The sequence below is a fragment of the Leucoraja erinacea genome, chromosome 22 (genome assembly GCF_028641065.1).
Source record: "Leucoraja erinacea ecotype New England chromosome 22, Leri_hhj_1, whole genome shotgun sequence".
Taxonomy (NCBI): Eukaryota; Metazoa; Chordata; class Chondrichthyes; order Rajiformes; family Rajidae; genus Leucoraja; species Leucoraja erinaceus.
This window is the reverse complement of record NC_073398.1, coordinates 21,732,814-21,755,207: the sequence shown is the minus strand read 5'-3', so window position 1 is coordinate 21,755,207 and position 22,394 is coordinate 21,732,814. Positions and strand designations below refer to the sequence as shown.

Here is a 22,394-nt window from a genome sequence, read left to right as displayed (position 1 = left end):
GTTGAATGGCGGAGTCGACCTGATGGGCCAAATGGCCAATTTCTGCTCCTAGAACTTATGCTTATGAAGTGTAGGAAAAGGATGAACAGGATTGAATATTTAAGAGCTAGGGGACTTCCTTGCATCACTGATTCAAATCATCCAACCAAATCTAAAATTATAAGAGGTGCTTGTTCTAAAACCAGGCACTTAACTTTCCTGATCTATTTTTGTGCGCGATATTTAGACATTTACAGAATAGATTTCTGTGCACCTCAAAAGAGAGCACGTTACCTTCAGAACATTGTGGAATTGCACAGCTTTCCAGCCGTATCTTTGGATCCATTGTAAAACACCACGGACCTCCTTCATCATCAGCTGGATTCCTGCAATAGTTTTCCTGCAGGTCCTTATTCCGGTCATTTGAAGGCAAAAACCTTGTTAAAGAAACAAAGTTTGGTTCCAGTCAAGGGTACATGCAGCCCATATCCAGTCACAAAATTATTAAATATATTGGGTTTCATAATGTGCAATCAGATAAATTAAGCAGCATCTGGACTTTATCAATCTCCCTTTCCTTCTTCCTCTGGGAATTTACTTTTAATGCAGTTCACTCTGGTGTGATAAAATGCCGTCTATCTCACTCGGGTTGAATGAACAGCACAGAAAAAGATTGATTAAGTCATAATTAACAACTTTATTCAAGGATGCCAGTGCAAAATAAAGGACATGTCATCCAAGTTTTTTTGCTGTGCTTTTCTCTGCATTTGATCACAAAATATGCCCACAACAGAAAGTGACACCAATGTTTAATGAAAAATGAGCTATCCACCATGGCTATTTCATTAACTTAATGCAGTTAATAAGAATAGAAAACATTCCACAAAGAACATTTGCCAGAAAGCTCAAAACACTCGTCCACGTGGCATGCTTTATATTTGCTGCATTTGTTGTCATTCAGAATTACATGTATCCAGCAGGGAATTTTCATTTTTTGGGAAATATACTTTAGCATCACATTAACAATTAATATATTCATAGCATTAAACATGGCATCCATGTGCTACCCAAGTCTCTAGGGTGGGGATAGGTGCGAGAGAGGACAAATTAAAATACCAAACAAATTCCTTGTGACTAATTTTTCTAAATATGGACAAATTAGATGCAGTCTCAACCTAAAATATTAACCATCCCATCTTTCCAGATGCTGCCTGACTTGCTGAATTCCTGCACCAGTTTGTTTTTGTAAGAGGGTGCCAGGGTCTAAAGGACCGTTCTGATTCAACGATTAAATTTAATATCGGAAAAAATATCCATGCGAACAATACTACACCAATAATTTATAATGAAAACCTGCAAATGCATACTTCTATATCATGAAATAAATACATTTGCACAGAAAGGAGCAAACTTGTGCAGTATCACACTGGTCAAAGCTCACAAAAATATTCCATAGAATCTTTTTGAAGTATGAAAAGAATATTAAAAGTTTAATTACAAATTATATTTCTTTTAATGGATAACAAGTTTGTGTCGTGGACATTCTGAAAACATCCTTAAAATTTCAAAAGATCAGTTCTTCGTATTTTACAATAAAGCGGAATCAGTTCACAAAATAATTTAGTGAGTAAAATAAAAGCTTATGCACATCCTCTCCATTTCCTTAAGAATAGTCATGATAAATGTCAGAACAGCTGCAAGTTACTAATATTAGAAGAATTAGATCATTCTTTCATGAGTGATAAAAAGAATATTGGAAGAATCAAAGATTTAGCTCGAATTACCTCTCTGGACACTGCCAAGTCTGTGTGTGTGAGCAGATATCATATGTAGGGAAGGACAATTTTTTGTTAATAGACATGAAAAGTATGAAGATTTATCAACAGAACCTAACATGTTTTAACTGTTTTTCAATGTACGCTTTTCTGAATATTTTCACAATATTTTTCAAAAATATTTTTTATCAAAATACAAAGTGCTGAAGTAATTCAGTGGGTCAAGCAGCATCGGTGGAAGGTACCATTTTGGGTTGGGACCCTACTTCAGAATGAAGAAGGGTTTTCGTTCTGAAGTAGGTTCCCATCCTGAAACAATGGGTGGTCATTGGTCACATATGGTCACGATGGGCCTGTTTCCACTGTGTATCTCTGAACTATGTTTACAAATACACAGGACTAGATGTTAAAAGTCCAAAGTGCCAAATATCAATTTACTCCTGATGGTGATGGGAGCCTTCTGCACTCACCTATGCTCCTCCGATGTTGAGAAAGGCTAGGCAGACACGTCATTGGGGTTATCAAGTGGGCACCTACTTTCATCAACATTTCGCTGATTGAACCCACAATGTCTCCAGTAGGCTCAGCGGTGCATTCTGGCGTCCCAGAACCACCCCCCATCTGTCTAGTCGGTTATTTGGGAGACCAAATGGGGTCTTTCCTCTTCAGCCAGAGCCACAGGCTACTCCGCTCTGCCACCCGTGATGTTTCTTTGATGGCCTGGCGTAGGGCTTGTCCACTGATCCCCAGGTCCTTCATCAGACTTATGGTAGATGTTGCCACGAATCCTCGACATTCAACGTCTACCAGGCGGATCTTAGCTCTCCAGCCCCGATGTTCTGCCTCCGCTGCCAACTCTGTATATCGCAGTTTCTTTTTTTCAAAGGCTTTCCTGCACAGCATCCTCCCAAGGGACTGTGAGCTCCACAAAATACACCATGCGCTGAGAGTTCAACCAGAGCACAAGATCAGGCCTCAAGTTGGTGATGGCTATCTCTGATGGAACTGTAAGCCGTTGGTCCACATCCACCAGCATCTGCCAATCCCGGGCTGCCTCCAGCTGTCCAAGCCTGGTCCTTGGTGGAATGTTCCATTGCCTTTGTCCCCCCCCCCCCAAACAAAGGCAATTGACTTAACTGGGTTGGTTGTTCTGGGCTACAGGGCATTGTTGGCTGCGTTCCAAAGTCGCTGCCAGGCATTTGAGCACTTGATTATGTCTCCAGGTGTACCGTCCTTGGGAGAAGCTTACTTTACACCGTGTAAGGATGTGCTTAAGCGTGGCTGGTGATGAACACAGGGGGCATGATGGATCTTCGCCCAGCCATTGGTTGAGATTTTTTGGGCTAGGAAGGACATCATAGGTTGCCCGAATGAGGAAACTTATCCTGCTCTCCTCCATCTCCCACATGTCCTTCCAGCTGATCTTCCTCTTTTCCACACTCTCCCATCTCATCCACTGGCCCTGTTTAGCTTGCGACACTGCCTTGGCACATCTACTCAACTCCTCTTGTCGGAGGACTTTGGCCGCGACCAACTTCCGGCGCTCCAGTGATGATGCCTTGTTCCAGTTGAACTAAACTAAACCAAAATAAATGCTTATCCATTCCCTCCACAGATGCTGCTGATTTGTTGAGTTACTCCATTACTTGTGTCTTGTTCAAGATTCCAGCATCTGCAGTTCTTTGTGGTCTCCAAAATATTTTTGATGGTTGTTTGTTACATTTCTATCCACCCAATTATTTTTCATCATTCTCTTGTTTGACAATTTTGTATTCCAACAACAAGAGCATGTTTAATCACCATGAGGTCAACACAATTAGTACCCTGCATGCAAGGTTTTGGGCATAATATTTGAAAGAGAAGGGGAAAGGGAGACATGTCATGAGCCAGTACTTAAATGATCCCAACTTGAGGTTTAAAAATCTACATATTATGAAACAATCAAATAGTTCCTAAGTACTTCTGTCTTCACTCAGCACAGTGATAGATGAACGTCACATGGGTGATATAACTGTTTTGGAGTGGCTGTCATTTGGGAAATAAGCTCCTTAAATTACCTGTGGTCATGAGGGATTGTGGAATTCCAGTATTGACACGTCTGGCCACTTTCCGTCACTGACTTTGTACCCTGATAGTTGTTCCCTTTCCCGATAATGCATTCTCTAATGTAATCTGCCAAAACATAGAATTGTGTTCACATGAAACACGTATCAATTAATACATTTTATCTGATGCAATATGGATTATAAGCATTTTTATAAGATGATGACTTTTTTCATGCACATTAAAATGATAAAATGAGTACTGAGCCAGCATTCCCCTTTTATTTCTATCTGACTCTGCTTTGACTTTCCTCTCATTTTATGGTCAATTTTCTTTTTAAACTTAAACAAGGGGATTAACTGGGTATAAAAGTAGAACAAACAAGAGTGAACTGGCAAATTAAGTGGCAAGATCAGCCAACTGCAATGAGAAAGCAAACATACAAGTGGTTCTTTCAATATTCAATGAACAATGAACAGAACAAAACAAAAAAACAGAATTACGTTTCCATATTTTAAAAAAAGAGGTGTTAACAGAATCAGCATTAGAGCTATAGAAAGTGAATTCAGGAAAGGAACAATGGAAAATTAGAGAAGGAGAAATGAAATAAACAAGAATGTTAAATAGCTAAGTCGAGCTTGTTCTTAGGAATGCCTTCCTGTTGTAAGGACCCAAGTTCCAGCATGACTTTGGGGGTTATTTGTGTGGAGTTTATACGTCCTCTCTGGTTTCTACTGAATGCTCCAGACAACTCTCTCTTTTGGTAGGTTAATTGCCACTGTGATTTACCCCTTGGCTAGGTTAATGGTTAATGGGATATACGAAGCAGGAATGAGACCACCGATAGGATTGCTCTGCTATGAACCAGTATGGATCCAATGAGCCAAATCATCTCCTTCAGAAAGTTGTTGTTTACTGTGAGGGGAATTGAAAAAAATGTAGGGAAGTTATGCTTCAGTTATACATATGGTTTGGCCACCTCTCTAATAACAATTAGCCGACAAGTATATGTTTCCCAAAAGGAATCAAACACTGCATTGATTTTCATTGAGATTACCTTTTCTCTCATAAAGATCACGTCCTGCAATTTGCTTTCCTTTTACTCCCTTGGTTTTGCTATTAAATGATAGCAAATAGCATCGCTTCTCACTCTTCGCGTAAAAAAATGACCTGGAAATTAAAGCACTTCATTTAGACACATCACACGACAATAAATAAACCAATTCCTGCCGCTCTGATATTTGCTGCAAATAAAGATGGAACTACCCTAATCAGATGCGGGACCACAGATAATGAATGATACTCTTATGAACACACGGTGTCAGCATTCTCGCTTAGCTGTGTGGGTTTCATTTGCGCAAATCATTGAAAACCCCACATTAATTTGGTGCAAAAGAATGCACAATTATAAGTACAAATTACATTCAGCTCAACTCCTGGTTCCATGATTTTCTGTGCTTGTTTAAAAACCATTGCACTAAGTGCAGGCGAGGCCCATAAAGCCTATCAGACCATTAAATTGAATGAATCATCATTGCAACATTGTAAATCGTGCTCATTTACCGAGTTTAGAGAGATTTAACAATAAACTAGATTCGCTTCAACACAAGAACATAAATTGAAACACTAATTAAAAGCTATTGAAATTCTCTTTTTTTTTCAAATTTGTGAAGAAACCAAGCACTTCATATCAAAGTAACCTGCAAATAAATCTCTCTTTTTTAAATGTAATGTTGAACTATGTTTGGTAAATTGTTCATTCTGGAGAAGGAAGAACAATTGAGTACACAGGTAGCTAGGATAAAAGGTGAGGAGATGGGTAAATCTATATGTGAGAAAGAAGTGAGGAGAGAGTGTGAAACGTGTCAAATGGAATGGACGTAGACTAAGACCTTGTCTACTGAGACAAAGAGAAAAAGGATGATTTAGGAAGCACTACAACATTACAGGGAGCCCCGACAGAACAAATGTAGTGAACTGGGAGAATTAAACTTAGTCCTTTCAGGGGAGATGAGAGATTGAGTTAGAGACATTGAGTCATACATGGCAGACCCTTTGGCCCAATCAAACAGGTCCTTTGGCCCAACTTGCACATGCTGAACAACATGCACCACCTGCACTAGTCCCACCATCCAGCGTTTGGCCTTAAACCTGTTCTATCCATGTACCTGATCAAATGTTTTTATAGTCTGAAGAAGGGTTTCAGCCCGAAACGTTGCCTATTTCCTTCGCTCCATAGATGCTGCTGCACCCACTGAGTTTCTCCAGCATATTTGTGTACCTTTGATTTTCCAGCATCTGCAGTTCCTTCTTAAACACAAATGTTTTTATATGTTGCGAAAGTACCTGCCTCAACTACCTCCTCTGGCAACTCTTCCATATATCCACCACCCTTCATGTAAAAAAGGTTACTGCTCAGGTTCCTATTAAATCTTTAGCCCCTCATGTTAAACTTATGTCCTCTGGTTCTTGAGATAATGGTATTTATGGGAGTCTTAGGGGAAGTATTGGTTGAAATTGAGGTGCAGAGGGCAAGGGATATGCCAGAGGTGGACCAGGCAAAAAGTGGATGGAACTTGGCAGTGAGGATGATGACATTTTCCACTGTGGTGCAAGGTGTGGATTTGTCACTTCTGCAGTCATCCTCTAGTAGAAAGCAGGAAGAGGGAAACATAGAAAACTACACCAGGAACACAGCAACACGTTTTATTTGGAGTATGGGCCTCTCTCTTACCAAGAAGCAGAGAGGGGTTGGGTACCACGAAGAAAGTAACATATTAGAAGAAAGCCATTTTAAAGGGACAGAGGGTTTCAGAATAGTTCCAGACCATTACAGGCCTAACCAATTTCACATACTTCATCAATGTCCTACTTTCAATCCTAAAGTCAAAATGTAGGATGCGTGTGATGCTTGTTCAATATTTAATTCCATTCACAATTCACAGGGTATTATGTAATGAGTGGCTAACCTCTTGACATTCAGAAAAAAACTTTCATTATCCACAAGGCATAATTCAAGAGCTTGAATTCACTGCACTTCCCCAATGAGTTCAGCTCCATTAAGAAGATCATCACCATCTAGAAAAAGTAACCCAATCCGATCTACCACTCTAAACATTCATTCCCTCCATCATAGGCACATAATCAACACAGAAATATAGAAAATAGGTGCAGGAGTAGGCCATTTGGCCCTATGAACCAGCACCGCCATTCAATATGAGCATGGCTGATCATCTAAAATCAGCACCCCATTCCTGCTCCCCCCCCCCCCCCCCCCCCCCCAATGATATTCCTTTAGCCTAGCCTAGAGCTAAATCTCTCTTGAAAACAGAGAAATCGAACTGTGTGTATTCTCAATGTTGGCTTCCAAACCTAGAAACTCGGCTATAAAGAAGGCCAAGGGCAGTAGGAGCAGGGGAATACTATAACTGCTACGTTCACCTCCTTGGTGCACTATTTTGTTTAAGAAGCATATCACCTTTCCTTCCATATTACTGAATCTAAATTCTGGACCACCCTAACCATGGGCAATGTGGGGACAGCAAATTAAGAAAGATTGCATCTATTTGAGAAGGGGCTCACCACCATCTTCTCAAGGCCATTAAGAATGGGCAATCATTGCTAGTGATGCCTGCATCAGAAAATCTGTGAAGATACTGGATAAGGGGATTGATGTATAAAAATAAGAAACGTGATCATGATGTAATCATGGCTGATCATCCCCAATCAGTACCCCGTTCCTGCCTTCCCCCATATCCCCTGACTCTGTTTTTTTAAGAGCCCTATCCAGCTCTCTCTTGAAAGCATCCAGAGAACCTGTCTCCACTGCTCTCTGAGGCAGAGAATTCCACAGACTCACCACTCTCTGTGAGAAAAAGTGTTTCCTCATCTCCATTCTAAATGGCTTACTCCTTATTCTTAAACTGTGGCCCCTGGTTCTGGACTCCCCCAACATCGGGAACATGTTTCCTGCCTCTCGTGTGTCCAAGCCCTTAACAATCTTATATGTTTCAATGAGATTCCCTCTCATCCTTCTAAACTCCAGAGTGTACAAGCCCAGCTGCTCCATTCTCTCAGCATATGACAGTCCCCCCATCCCGGGAATTAACCTTGTAAACCTACACTGCACTCCCTCAATAGCAAGAATGTCCTTCCTCAAATTAGGGGACCAAAACTGCACACAATACTCCAGGTGTGGTCTCACTAGGGCTCTGTACAACTGCAGAAGGACCTCTTTGCTCCTATATTCGATTTCTCTTGTTATAAAAACCAACGTGCCATTCGCTTTCTTCACTGCCTGCTGTACCTGCATGCTTACTTTCATAGACTGATGTACAAGGACCCCAAATCCCGTTGTACTTCCCCTTTTCCCAACTTGACGCCATTTAGATAGCAATCTGCCTTCCTGTTTTTGCTACCAAAGTGGATAACCTCACATTTATCCGCATTAAACTTCATCTGCCATGCATCTGCCCACTCCCCCAACCTATCCAAGTCACCCTGCATTCTCATAGCATCCTCCTCACAGTTCACACTGCCACCCAGCTTTGTGTCATCTGTAAATGTCCTATTGTTTCTTTGAATCCCTTCTTCCAAATCATTGATGTCTATTGTAAATAGCAGCGGTCCCAGCACCGAGCCTTGCGGTACCCCACTAGTCACTGCCTGCCATTCTGAAAGGGTCCCGTTAATCCCTACTCTTTGTTTCCTGTCTGCCAACTTCTATCCATCTCTATCCATGTCAGCACTCTACCCCCAATACCATGTGCCCTAATTTTGCCCACTAATCTCCTATGTGGGACCTTATCAAATGCTTTCTTAAAGTCCAGGTACACTACATCCACTGGCTCTCCCTTGTCCATGATGATCCATGTTATGACGATCTGGTGGGGTCGAGTAGGTATGAGTAGGGGCACCAGTACTCCCATGATCTCATGATCAATGCTGGCATTATATTTGAACTGTGGTATTCAATGTTCATTTACCTGCAAACAAATCCTTTGTGTTTTACACATCGCTTTGCACATTGTTCAATGGAATTCATCTGTTTAGACTTCTGCGGCAGGGATTTCTTGATCAATATAAATCCAGATGTTTTCAAAAAATCATGAAGAGCATTTTTTCTCGCCATGATCACATCCACTAAAAAGAAAGGGGAAACAATAAATATTTAACAACTTATTAAAAGTTTCTACCCATTAAACCATTCATTAATTGACTGCGAGCATTGTTGAATTCTTATGTATTGCTTCTATCAAAATTTGTATCAAAATTTCATCAATTTTAATTAAGACATTTCATGGATAAAATAGGTCAAAAATAAAACTGAACTTATCAAATAAAGTAGCACAATAACAGGCCAATCAGCCCATCAAAAGCTGTGAATCTTTCCAGTTCCTGGATCCAGTTCCAGTCCCATGCTTGTGTAGCTCAACCCTTACATTGACTATCTCTAGTTAAACTTTGATAATTAGAGTAGAGGGCACCCTTTATATTCATCAACTTGAAAATTGAGGATTTGCGTATAGGAGTAGGGAGGTTCTACTGCAGTTGTACAGGGTATTGGTGAGACCACACCTGGAGTATTGTGTACAGTTTTGGTCTCCATATCTGAGGAAGGACATTTTTGCCATAGAGGGAGTACAGAGACGGTTCACCAGACTGATTCCTGGGATGTCAGGACTTTCATATGAAGAAAGACTGGATAGACTCGGCTTGTACTCGCTAAAATTTATAAGATTGAGGGGGGATCTTATAGAAACTTACAAAAATCTTAAGGGGTTGGATAGGCTAGATGCAGGAAGATTGTTCCTGATGTTGGGGAAGTCCAGAACAAGGGGTCACAGTTTAAGGATAAGGGGGAAGTCTTGTAGGACTGAGATGAGAAAAACATTTTTCACACAGAGAGTGGTGAATCTCTGTAATTCTCTGCCACAGAAGGTAGTTGAGGCCAGTTCATTTGCTATATTGAAGAGGGAGTTAGATGTGGCCCTTGTGGCTATAGGGATCAGGGGGTATGGAGAGAAGGCAGGTACAGGATACTGAGTTGGATGATCAGCCATGATCATATTGAATGGCGGTTCAGGCTCGAAGGGCCGAATGGCTTACTCCTGCACCCATTTTCTATGTTTCTATGTTTCTAAAAGAAAGCCTCAACTTCTCACATCTTCCTTTTCAATTCCAAATGGTCATCTCTGGTCATCTGTAATGAATCATTTTCCGATGTTAATATGAGTGCTTAATGCATTGTCCCTGCTAATATTCTTGCAGAAAATGGAAATAGGTTTAATCTCCCTTAAACCATATACGTAGGACAATCATTTTTGTACACTCCAGACACTCTTTACAAAGTGAAGTCCTTATCTGTGCACACTATTGTAGAAGTCCCAAAAGGTGTTGGTCCCAATGGTACAATTCATTAATACATTAAACAAAGGCGCCAGGACGTATCTGTATCTGTTATTTAACACGGCCATTTCCCCTACCTTTGAACTGCACTCCATGTGTAGTACAGAATACTGCAGCTAGTATTTGCCATTTAACATACTCTCACTGTCATTACCATTATACCTCCAATACACACAGGCTTGCTTTTAACACATTTGTTGTCACTACCTTTGAACTCCACTGCGTGCGAAATTCAGAGGACACCAGCTCGTATCAGCTGTCAACGTATTCATACTTTGACACATGCGACGCTCAGAAGCCACCAGCTGGTAATTGCTAGTAACACATTCACTGTCATTATCTTTGTATCCAGTTTCACGCAGAACCGAGAAGTCGCAATCTAGTGTCAATTGCAGATGCTGTTTTTTTAAACGAAGGTAGACACAGCATCTCTGGAGAGAAGGAATGGGTGACTTCTTCTAACGAAGGGTCTCAACCCGAAACGTCACCCATTCCTTGTTGTTCAGTGATGCTACCTGTCCCGCTGAGTTACCCCAGCTTTTTGTGTCTATCTTCACCTTTGTACTTCCTCAGTTGTCATCTTTTTGGTGTATACATGTCCTGCTGTACCGACTTCACTTTGGAGATATGATCGCACACAGCCTTTGACTGAGACACTTCTCCCCTTGTGCAAGTAAAATAAACATAGTTTCACATGATATAAAGTGCAACCCTCGAATCGTAGCCTGATATAATTTGTTGTCATTTGCATTTGCATGTTAGTGGCTCTCTCGTCTATAAATCTTATATTTCCTTCTCATGATCAACCTTAGCGATTTAGCGTACACCAGCCCCCTTTAACAATTGGCAGTTCGTTATCGTCAGATGCGCTATTCCATTCAACAGCAACTCTGTGGCGACACTGCCGCTAGTTTCAGACTCATTTCAGCAACAAGCAGAGGCAGTAGGAACTTGCCGATTCATGGGATCATGAATGAGCAACTTATCCAGCCGTTTCCAACAGCACACCAATAGGGCTCAAGGAAAACAGTTCATTCAGAACTTTTCACAATGAAAATTTAGATCGGATTCTAGAAATCCACCCACATTAATCGTAATGACCTTTCACTGGCATACACAAAAACACACTGATACTTTGATACGGTTCTTACGCAAAAGAGATTTCACAACCCATCAATCGGCGATTTACCCGTTTGAATCCAGAGCATCTACTCCAACCCACCTACTAGTCAATAATGACCTTGGTATATCACTGTTAGTTTCAGCAGAATACACAATCACATTAACATCCTATAATTACCCGCAGTGTTGGTTTACATTTAGGGTCCCTGCAGTCATCATTAAATTATTTCTAAACAAGGCGTTGATGTGATGGCATTATTCAAATTAAAACAACATTGAACATGTGCAAACAACGAAAGTGAAATGAAGATATTCCTCAGTAGGAAACATTAACACATCAATGTTGATTCTATTAAAGGTTCTGTCTCTTCCTTCAACCTGTGTTTACATTTCTAATCGGGGAAGCGTGGTTCGCTTTCACTCGTGGCTAATCTTCACCCACACACTAGTCTCAGGTTGCCGAGAGCGTCAAGCAGCTCAAGCCGGATTTCTAAACTGATCGTTTGCTGTAAACTGAGCACTGCAGATACTTCTGGGACAATTGCACTTCAACTTCGTAAAGAGTTTGTGAATGCACTCAGACCTCTCACTGAAAGTTAAATAAACAGTCACAGCGTCATTCCCTGCGCTGGATATACAAGGCCATTTGTCTTGCACATTCCAAGCCCCAGAACCAAACTGCAATCTTTATTTGTGCTCCCCGTGCACGGAATACAATATATTACTCTTATTTCTACACTGCAATCATTAGACGGAATTATTTTAACTTGTGGAATTGAAGGAGATGAGTACGTTATTTCCAGCTGGCAATGACAAACTATGTGCCTGGGTTTTATTTTTTTAAAAGACACGAAGTTCGGGAGTGACTCAGTAGATCAGGCAGCATCCCGGGAAGACAACGATAGGTAGCATTTTGGATCGGGACCTTTCTTCAGACTAATTCAGACAAGCCCAGGCAAGTGATTTGGATACGGGTGAGGGGGGGGGGGGGGGGGGGGTCATTCGAAGATGGGTGGACAAAGGTCAGAGATGGAAAGAAGATACAATAATGCAAGATCAGGAAAAAAGAGCCAATGCGAGGATATAGAAGAGGAAATGGGAAAGGCAGGAGAGTGGGAAAAATGGGTGTGCACCGCTTGAGGCACAGGTATGAGAGGGAGTTTGGGTTGTTACCTAAAACTGGAGAATTCAATGTTCATTGGGTTGTAAGCTACCATATGAGGTGCTCTAAAATGGAAGTGGCCCAGGGAAGAATGGTCAATATGGATATTGGGAGGGGTGTAAAAATGGTTAGCAATTAAGAGATCTAATAGGTCTTGATGGGCCAAGGACAAGTGTTCGTCGAAAGTCTATCCCTGGCCTTGCCAATGTAAAGGAACCTACATTGAGAGAACTACATGCAGTAGATGAAGTTAGAGAAGCATGTGAGCCTCTGTCTCATCTGGAAGGGTTGCTGGGGTCCTTGGATAGATGCGAGGGAGAGGACATAGGGACAAGTGTTATATCTCCTGTAGTTGCATTAGAATGTACCTGGGGGCGGGGTGGTTTGTGTTGGTAGGGATGAGTGAATCAAGAGGTTATGGAGGGGATGGCCTGTACAGAAAGTTAAAGGGGTGGGAATGGGGTGACTTGATAGTCAGTGGGAAGGGGGCAAACATGTCAGATGTGTTGAATGCAGAGGCTAATGGGGTGAAACTCTATTCTTGTTCTGTCTGGGGAGAGAGGGAGCAAGAGGAAAACTAAGGGACACAGAAGACATGGGTGAAGGGTCTCGACCTGAAATGTCACCCATTCCTTCTCTCCAGAGATGCTGCTTGTCCCGCTGAATTACTCCAGCTTTTTGTGTCTACCTAAGACATGGACGAGGGACCCATCTACAAGAATAGAAATAATCCACATTTACTAAAGAGGACATGTTTTTGAGTGTAACCTTATCTTGGGAGCCAATGCAGCAGAGATGGTGAAACTGAAAGTGGGGAAGGTATATTTGTAAGAGGCAGGTGGGAAGAGATGTAGTCCAGGTAACTGTAGGAGTCAGTGAGTTTATTGTCAGAGATAGTCCAGCAGAATTAGAGGGCAGGGTGAAAGTTAGTGGCAAAGCTAATGAAATCAACTATTTTTATTTAGTTATGAAATGAATAATCGACATCAGCGACCACCCAAAATATTGTCTCTGCAGAGTTAAACAATTATCGTTGAGCAGCCAAATGGCCCATGTTTCACCAGAAAAAAACATTCCTTCACTCGGTCCGTCACAACTTAATCCAATTCAATGGTATTCGCCTCTGTCAATCAGGGTTGTCGATGTCGCCAACTTAATTAAATTTATTACATTCATTAATGCCAGAATCTAATCAGTAGAATGGGTCAATGTTATTTTCTTTCCACTGTATTTACTTTAGGATTAAGATCTCAAAGACAGCAGAGGAACGCACGAGTGGAGAGAAGATAGGTTTCTGTCCCATTACCCCACCCCCTGACGGCAGAGTATTGAGTTATGGACGATTGTAACATTAACAAAGGGTGGAGGCCTCACCCCGTCTTCTGATCCCCCCTCCCCCCCTCCCCCAGGTTTGCAGGTAACTCCCATAGACAGCATCTCAATCTTCCTGAACACCTCGCTGTTTACAACTGAGATATTCGAGGTAAGAGGGAAACAGAACACACTGACTATTAAGCTGGCACCTCAAACGGAGCAAATATCAAATTATTTTTAACTCTCCGACTCCACGAACAGATAACAACAGAACACATAAAGTGCTGGAGTAACTCAGTGGGACAGGCAGCATCCCATGAGAACATGAATAGGTGACGTTTCGGGTCGGGGCCGTTCTTCGGACCCGAAAAGTCACCAATCCATGTTCACCTGAGTAACTCAGCGGGACAGGCAGCATCTCTAGAGAGAAGGAACGTGTGACATCTCGGGTCGAGACCATTCTTCAGACCGAAGAATCCCATAAACGACATCCATTCCTTCTTTCCGGAGATGCTGCCTGTCCCGCCGAGTTACTCCAGAATGCTGTGCCTATCTTCGGTGTAAACCAGCATCTACAGTTCCTTTCAACAGATAACAACACCTAACTCCGCATGGTCCAAGGTTAAACCTGCATCAATGAACCGTGACATAAAGCGAAACGTCCAGCGAGAGGCACAAAATGCTGGAGTTATAACTCAGCGGGACATGCGACAGAGGATTTCATGCCGGATTGTCCCAGAGGACTCGAGCCTCTCATTGCGATTTAAGGAGAAAGCGCCCGGGGGCATTTCCAACACACAAGCGAGGGGCAACCTGACGGGGGGCTTACTAGACTTGAGAAACAGCCACTGTTTGTCGTTCAAAAGTTCGCGTTCAACAAAACAACGTCATTAAAGTTATTGAAGTCACGTTATCACAGTTCTAATCACTCTCGGAGTTTGACTCCAACGGGAATATTAATCAGCGTCCTACCCAAAGATCCTATAGCGGACCCTGCCTAGCCACATTTCGCATTCAAACACCGCCGGGCTGCGAACAGTCAATTCGCCAGGTATCGAGATAGGATTCACTCGGCTCTTCCAGTGAGCCCCTGGTCAGTGCAACTTTCACTCCGCTTCACACATACACACACACACACACACATACACACACACACACACACACACACACACATACACACACACACACACACACATACACATGCACACATACAAAGTAGGAAACACCAGACCTGCCAGGATGAGAGTGCCGAGAAAGAGGATGATTCTCGCTGCCCCCAGCATGGTGACTGACTGTCAGCGCCGTGCACAGCCTCCCGGCGCTGCTCCTGTGGTTTTATTCCTCCCCCTTGCAATGTTTTGGGAACATAGCCGGGAAAATGCGTTTTATTCCCGTAAAATGTGCTCTCAAGCCAACCAATCCCGCTACATCCCCGCCCCTGACCGATCTCCACCAGTCCCGAAGTGGTTCCGCTGATCTGGAATATTTTGGTCAACACAATTATAGAAAGAGGGTCCCAAAATAAGATGATCAGGGTCGCGTGTGATTCCCGGCAGTCTATGGGGACGATTTAAATGTACAAATGCAATTCCCTAATCACGGTCTTGTTGCTAATATCTCGCAATACATTGCTTCTCCAGTCAACTAGCGATAAGACTAGACTGGCTGCGTTACATAATCCACCACGGTGAAGATATTGCCATGTCCGGCCAATTGTTCAGACCGAATTTAAATTATATTATTTCGAGCAATTGGAACATTCGAAGTAAGACCCAAAATCCTGGAGTAACTCAGCGGACCAGGCAGCATCTCTTGATAGAAGGAATGGGTGATGTTTCGGGTCGCGTCCCTTCTTCAGATTGAGAGTCAGGGGAGAGGGAAACTGGAGATATGGAAGGGTACAAAGAGAACATATATGAAAAAAACGTTCGATGTCTATAAAGTTGTTTAACTGGATCTCTGAATTTTAAGTGTGATGTTTGACTACAGAGTATAATATAATGATTCTGGCCGTCTGTAACGGGACAGTTGATACATGCAGTGAAATGTTGGACTGCGATCAAGAGAAATGTGCACCTGGTGCTCCTCAAATCACCCCATTGGCGAGTTTGCAACTTGCTGTCATCTTTGTCCGTCTTGTCACCTCTGGCAAGATATATAAACGTGGAATGATTACATTAAAATAAGTTCTTTCATCTTACTAATGTCTTGCGTTGCTATTGATCTAAAATGATAAACCTGTTTCTGGGCAGTTTATTACAGGAAAGCAGCTGTACATCCACACCATCTGCTCAGAGAGTTGTGCTTCTTGCAGCCTTATTGTCAGAAGCTGACCAAGAATTCTTGGGGCTTTGAGTCTACAGATATGTGAGTAATCAGGAACTAATGCCCCTTCTCACCAGATAACCCCTGCCTTAATCGAGAATCAGACTTGGATGTAACTAAGGCATGCCCTGAAGAAGGGTTTCGGCCCGAAACGTTGCCTATTTCCTTCGCTCCATAGATGCTGCTGCACGCGCTGAGTTTCTCCAGCTTTTTTGTGTACCTTGGATGTAACTAATACTTGCTCTGTTCTTCTCAAAGTATTCCAATGCAGGCCACTGTCACTGAAGTACCTGCAAATTGTACACACCAAAACACTGAAAGGCCCACAACCAATTTGTTCTCTGCATATTATGATTAAAAATCATTGATAATGGCTAGAAAATATGTTTTAGCGATTTTCATTGTGATAAACGTTGGCCTGGGATTAAAAAACATAAAATAGACTCAAAAAGCTGGAGTAACTCAGTGGGACAGGCAGCATCTCTGGAGAGAAGGAATCGGTGACGTTTTGGGTCGAGTCCCTTCTTCAGACCCTTCTATGTTTAAAAAACATAGTTTGGTTTAGTATTGTAACGTGTACGGCAGTATACTGAAAAACTTTTTTGTTTCATGCTATCCAGTCAATGAAAAGACTATATATGATTACAATCAAGCTGTCCACAGTACACAGATACAGGAAAAAGGCATATAATTTAATACACGATAAAGTCTGATTATAGATAGTTCAAAAATCTCCAATGAGGTAGATGGAGAGTCAGGATCACATTCTAGCTGTTGAGCAGACAGTTCAGATGCCTGATTACAGCTGGGAAGAAACTGTCCCTGAATCTGGAACTTAGATATGTTACCATATAGACTACAATGTTTGGATGCAGATTTTCTGAAATATTATATTTCTTCGACATTTGCTGGGTCTTCTGGTCATAATAGGAGAGTGTGTTATTGCTTGCATTTAATACTGGTAAACTGAACCCAATATAACCATATAACCATATAACAATTACAGCACGGAAACAGACCATCTCGGCCCTTCTAGTCCGTTCACCTTCACTGAATTACCTTCACATTTATCTAAGTAATGTGTTTGGCACAAGGGAAAATATTACACTGAACTAATATTGAAAAATTCAGCCTGACAGACATATTTGTAGTATACCACAATCTTGCACCACCTCAATACATTCCTAACAGGTACATGGACTGTCTTTTCCACTCGCCACCTATCAGCTATTTCCAGTTACAGTAGGATCTTCATAGTGCGATTATTCTTTAAAGTTCACACAAAAGTTGCCAATATATGATCCTGGGGTTAAGGAATCATAACCTGTGAAATTGTTAATAGGGTGTGTAAAATCATACAGCTCAGAAACAGGCCAATTGGCCTACCATGTCCATGCCAACCATCAAGTACCCATCCGTACTAATCCTGTTTATCAGCACTTGGTCTGAGCCTTCCATGTCTTGGGGTTTCAAATTCTCTTACAGAAACTTCTTGAAATGTTACGATGCTACCTACCAATTGCGGACAGTTTTGGTCTCCTAATCTGAGGAAAGACATTCTTGCCATAGAGGGAGAACAGAGAAGGTTTACCAGACTGATTCCTAGGATGGCAGGACTTTCATATGAAGAAAGACTGGATAGACTCGACTTGTACACGCTAGAATTTAGAAGATTGAGGGGGGATCTTATAGAAACGTACAAAATTCTTAAGGGATTGGACAGGCTAGATGCAGGAAGATTATTCCTGATGTTGGGGAAGTCCAGAACAAGGGGTCTCAATTTAAGGATAAGGGGGAAGTCTTTTAGGATCGAGATGAGAGAATAATTTTTTACACAGAGAGTGGTGAATCTGTGGAATTCTCTGCCACAGAAGGTAGTTGAGGCCAGTTCATTGGCTAGATTTAAGAGGGAGTTAGATGTGGCCCTTGTGGCTAAAGGGATCAGGGGGTATGGAGAGAAGGCAGGTATGGGATATTGATTTGGATGATCAGCCATGATCATATTGAATGGAGGTGCAGGCTCGAAGGGCCGAATGGCCTACTCCTGCACCTATTTTCTATATTTCTATGTTTGTATGTTTACCTCCATTATCCTCTCAGGCTGTGCATTTCAAATTGCAGGAACTGAGAAAATCATCACCAAGGTGCCCCACCTGTACACCCACCTATTTCTTCTCTCCACTCTCCCTTCCGTCAATTTCCTACATCTGGCTTTATAATCCTCAACTATTCAAACTTGTCTCACACCCTCCTTCCTTTCATATCTCTGGCCTTTATTCCAACTATCTGCTATCAAACTCACCCTTGCCTATTTTGACCTGTCACCTGCCATTAATTTGTCCTGCCTCACCCCTTTTCCAGCTTACTTCTCTCCTCCCTCCCCCCTCGAATCACTGAAGAAGGGTCTCAACCCAGGAAGTCACCTATTGATTGACACAAATAGCTGGAGTAACTCAGTGGGTCGAGCAGCATATCTGGAGAAAAGGAATAGGTGACATTTCAGGCCAAGTCCTTGCTTCAGACTGGGTCATCATCTATCCATGTTCTCCAGGGATACTGCTTGAGACGAGTTACGTCCTTTCCAAAAAGAAAAAACACCTCCACACATCTCTTCTAACTCTTAACCATCATGTTAAACCAATAACCTCTCAGTTATGGGGAAATGTTTGTCACTACCCATTAAGTGTTTCTACACTATGAGGATTCTGTGGTAACTGGATACAGCACATGAGAGGGGATTGGGGATAAAAGGCCATGGCCCTGTCATGTAAAATTGTGATGTACTACAAATATATTTGCAAGACTGACTTTTCTTTTGGTACTTTGCTCAGATTCCACCAGTGAAAATCCATCTGAAATAAATCTGCACTTTTCCACCAGCTTAGCTGAACTATGCATAGAATAAATGGCTATTTCACAAAAGAGATCATTTGTTTCATAGGATCCATGCAAAGGTAATGTTCATAGGCTATTCACACGTCTCAGATCCTGATCTGTGGAGTTTACATGTTTCTTTGGCATATCCAGGTGCTTTCTAAATAGGTTGGGGATTTCTGCTTCTATCACTCATTTAGATGGCAAGTTCCAGATGCCTATCACTTTTGGATCCAGTAAGATTTCGTCACTAATCAATCTGTCAAATACATTAAGTGTAGTTTGTGCTGAATTCTCACATAGAATGCACTTCTGAGGATTCATACTGCTTGAAGCTAGACTTGTCTGTAAGTTTATTGCCAGTTCTTTGACATCTCTTCCTGTTATCTATTGCTTCATTCTGGATGATGTTCACCTACTTGACACATGTGACAACTTTGCTCTGGGTCAAACTTGCTAGATGTTATTTCAATTAAATGGATAATTGTGAGAGACAATCACAATGAATGTGTTTCCTGCATTAAACGGAGAGTGTCATTTTATTGTGACACTGTTTTAAGGCAAGTTGTGATTCATACTGTTTCATGGAAGAGACTTTGGATTCCTGTAAACCGTTCCATCAAGTGGTCTATTATTAAATGTTTCAATTACATCGACTCTCTCTTTGTACGACTTTAAACTAGAAATTATAATAATCATTTTAAAACGTGTCATTGAAATGTGTTCCTTGGATGGTGTTAGTTCAAGTTCAAGTGAGTTTATTGTCATGTGTCCCTGTATAGGACAATAATAATAATAATAATAATAATAATAATAATAATACATTTTATTTATGAGCGCCTTTCAAGAGTCTCAAGGACACCTTACAAAATTTAGCAAATAGAGTAAAAACATGTAAGCGGAATAAAATAAATAGTAAAGACATCACCAGTACACAAATTAAAGACAGAATTCAATCCAAAGACAAAAATCAAAAACACAATATGAATGAAATTTTTGCTTTGCTTAAGCACACAGAACATAGTAGGCTAGACTGTTATGCCTTTTTTTATCAAAATTAAATCTAATAGGTCATAGATTCATATAGCACAAAAACAGACCCTTCAGCCCAACTTGCCCAAGATGACCAAGATGCCCCATATACACTATTCCCAACTGCCTGCATTTGTCCTATAGCCCTCTAAACCTTTCCTATCCATGTATTTGTACAAATATCTTCTAAATGGTTAAATGATTAACTTAAAAAAACACTGCAATACTTCACCATCAATTATAGACAAGATTATTAGCAGCCACCAATTTTTGCTCAGTCTTACATGCAAGTTAATTGTAAGTCACTTACCAGCAAAGCAGGGGAGCATGTCTAATCCAATATTACCACATCTCCAAAATAATGCCTTCTGGTCTGCAAAACGACAACATATTCATAGTTACTTTCAGACAATATACAATTTCAGTCACTATATTTAGATATTGTGTATTAATCCAAAATGTTAAAATAGCATACATAGAAAGATCTTGGAAATACTTGATACCTCAGCTAAGGGGGTAAGTTTCAGGATCAGTATCCGTGTCAGGATCAATGAACCATGTAATCAGCAACAGGACAAAATGCTAAATTACCTTCTCACCTCCACTATTTTACACTTTGTGCTGCAAGTGTCTGCTTCCAATGTCCAACATAATTTCTCAAAACGGAAGACCGGATTTTGCAATGCAGGATTAACTTTAATTGAGGAGCGTTGCGTTTCCTTCTGACTTCTCATAAATATTTGCCCTCTTCCAAAACTGGGGTTTGAACAAAGTAAAAAACTTTAATATGAGAATTTTTAAATAGGAGCCATACCCTACAAAAATGGCAGAAATTAATCCAATTTTGTGTGAAGAATAGTCATGATCAGTCTGAATAGTCTGAAGAATAGTCTGAATAATAGAAGGGTCTTGATCCGCAAAGTTGCCAATTCCTTCTCTCCATAGATGCTGCCTCACCAGCTTTTTGTGTCTACAAGAGTCATGATTATCTGCATAAAATGACAGTAGGTTGTCTTACCATTTATAAAAGTGATCTCTACTGTTGCAAAATTAGGCAGCAAATTATGAATCAAAGATACATAGATACATAGACAATAGGTGCAGGAGTAGGCCATTCACCCCTTCGATTCAGCATCGCCGTTCAATGTGATCATGGCTGATCATCCACAATCAGTACCCCTTTCCTGCCTTCTTTCCATTTCCCTTGATTCCGCTAGCCCTAACAGCTCAATCTAACTCTCTTTTGAATGCATCCAGTGAATCGGCCTCCACTGCCTTCTGAGGCAGAGAATTCCACAAATTCACAACCCTCTAGGTGAAAACGTTTTTCCTCATAAATTCATAGAGCGATACAGTGTGGAAACAGGCCCTTCGGCCCAATTCGCTCACACTGACCAAAAATGTCCCAGCGACACTAGTCCCACTTGCCTGCGCTTAGTCCAAATCCCTCCACACCTGCCTTATCCATGTACTTGTCTAACTGTTTCTTAAACAATTGGATAGTCCCAGCCTCAACTACTGTACATCCTCTGGCAGCTTGTTTCATTCACCCTTTGTGTGAAAAAGTTACCCCTCGGATTCCTATTAAATCTTTTCCCCTTCATCTTGAACCTATGTCCTCTGGTCCTCGATTCCCCTATTCTGGGCAAAAGACTTTGTGCATCTACCCGATCTATTCCTCTCATAATTTCAGTTCTAAATGGCCTACCCCTTATTTTTAAACTGTGGCCCCTGGTTCTGGACTTCCCCCAACATCGGGAAGATTTCCTGCATCTAGCATGTCCAATCCCTTAATCATTTAATATGTTTCTATAAGATCCCTTCTCATCCTTCTAAATTCCAGTGAATACAAACCCAGTCGCTCCATTCTTTCATCATATGACAGTCCCACCATCCCGGGAATTAACCTCATGAACCTACGTTGCATTTCCTCAACAGCAAGAATGTCTTTCCTCAAATTAGGAGACAAAACTGCACACAATAGTCCAGGTGTCGTCTCACCAGGGCCCTGTACAACTCCAGAAGGACCTCTTTGCTCCTATACTCAACTCCTCTCGTTATGAAGGCCAACATGCCATTAGCTTTCTTCACTGCCTCCTGTACCTGCATGCTTACCTTCAGTGACTGATGTACAAGGACACGTTATACTTCCCCTTTTCTTAACCCGACACCATTCAGATAATAATCTGCCTTCCTGTTCTTGCCTCACAACCTCACATTTATCCACATTATACTGCATCTGCCATGCATCTGCCCACTCACCAACCTGTCCAAGTCACCCTGCATCCTCATAGCATCCTCTTTACAGTTCACACTGCTTTGTGTCATCTGCAAATTTTCTAATGTTACTTTTTATTCCT

At 41.5% G+C, this 22,394-nt stretch overlaps 1 protein-coding gene across 1 annotated transcript in view; it reads right to left on the bottom strand.

Moving 5' to 3' along the window:
* LOC129707785 (hepatocyte growth factor-like) overlaps positions 1-15,167 on the bottom strand; it is a 45,180-nt gene extending 30,013 nt beyond the window's left edge. Inside the window, 5 exon segments of the mRNA XM_055653094.1 lie at positions 274-416; positions 3,812-3,926; positions 4,855-4,967; positions 8,783-8,939; positions 15,035-15,167. Of these exon segments, the coding sequence (XP_055509069.1) occupies positions 274-416; positions 3,812-3,926; positions 4,855-4,967; positions 8,783-8,939; positions 15,035-15,086 (580 nt within the window). The 5' untranslated portion in view covers positions 15,087-15,167.
* Positions 15,168-22,394: the final 7,227 nt, after the last annotated feature.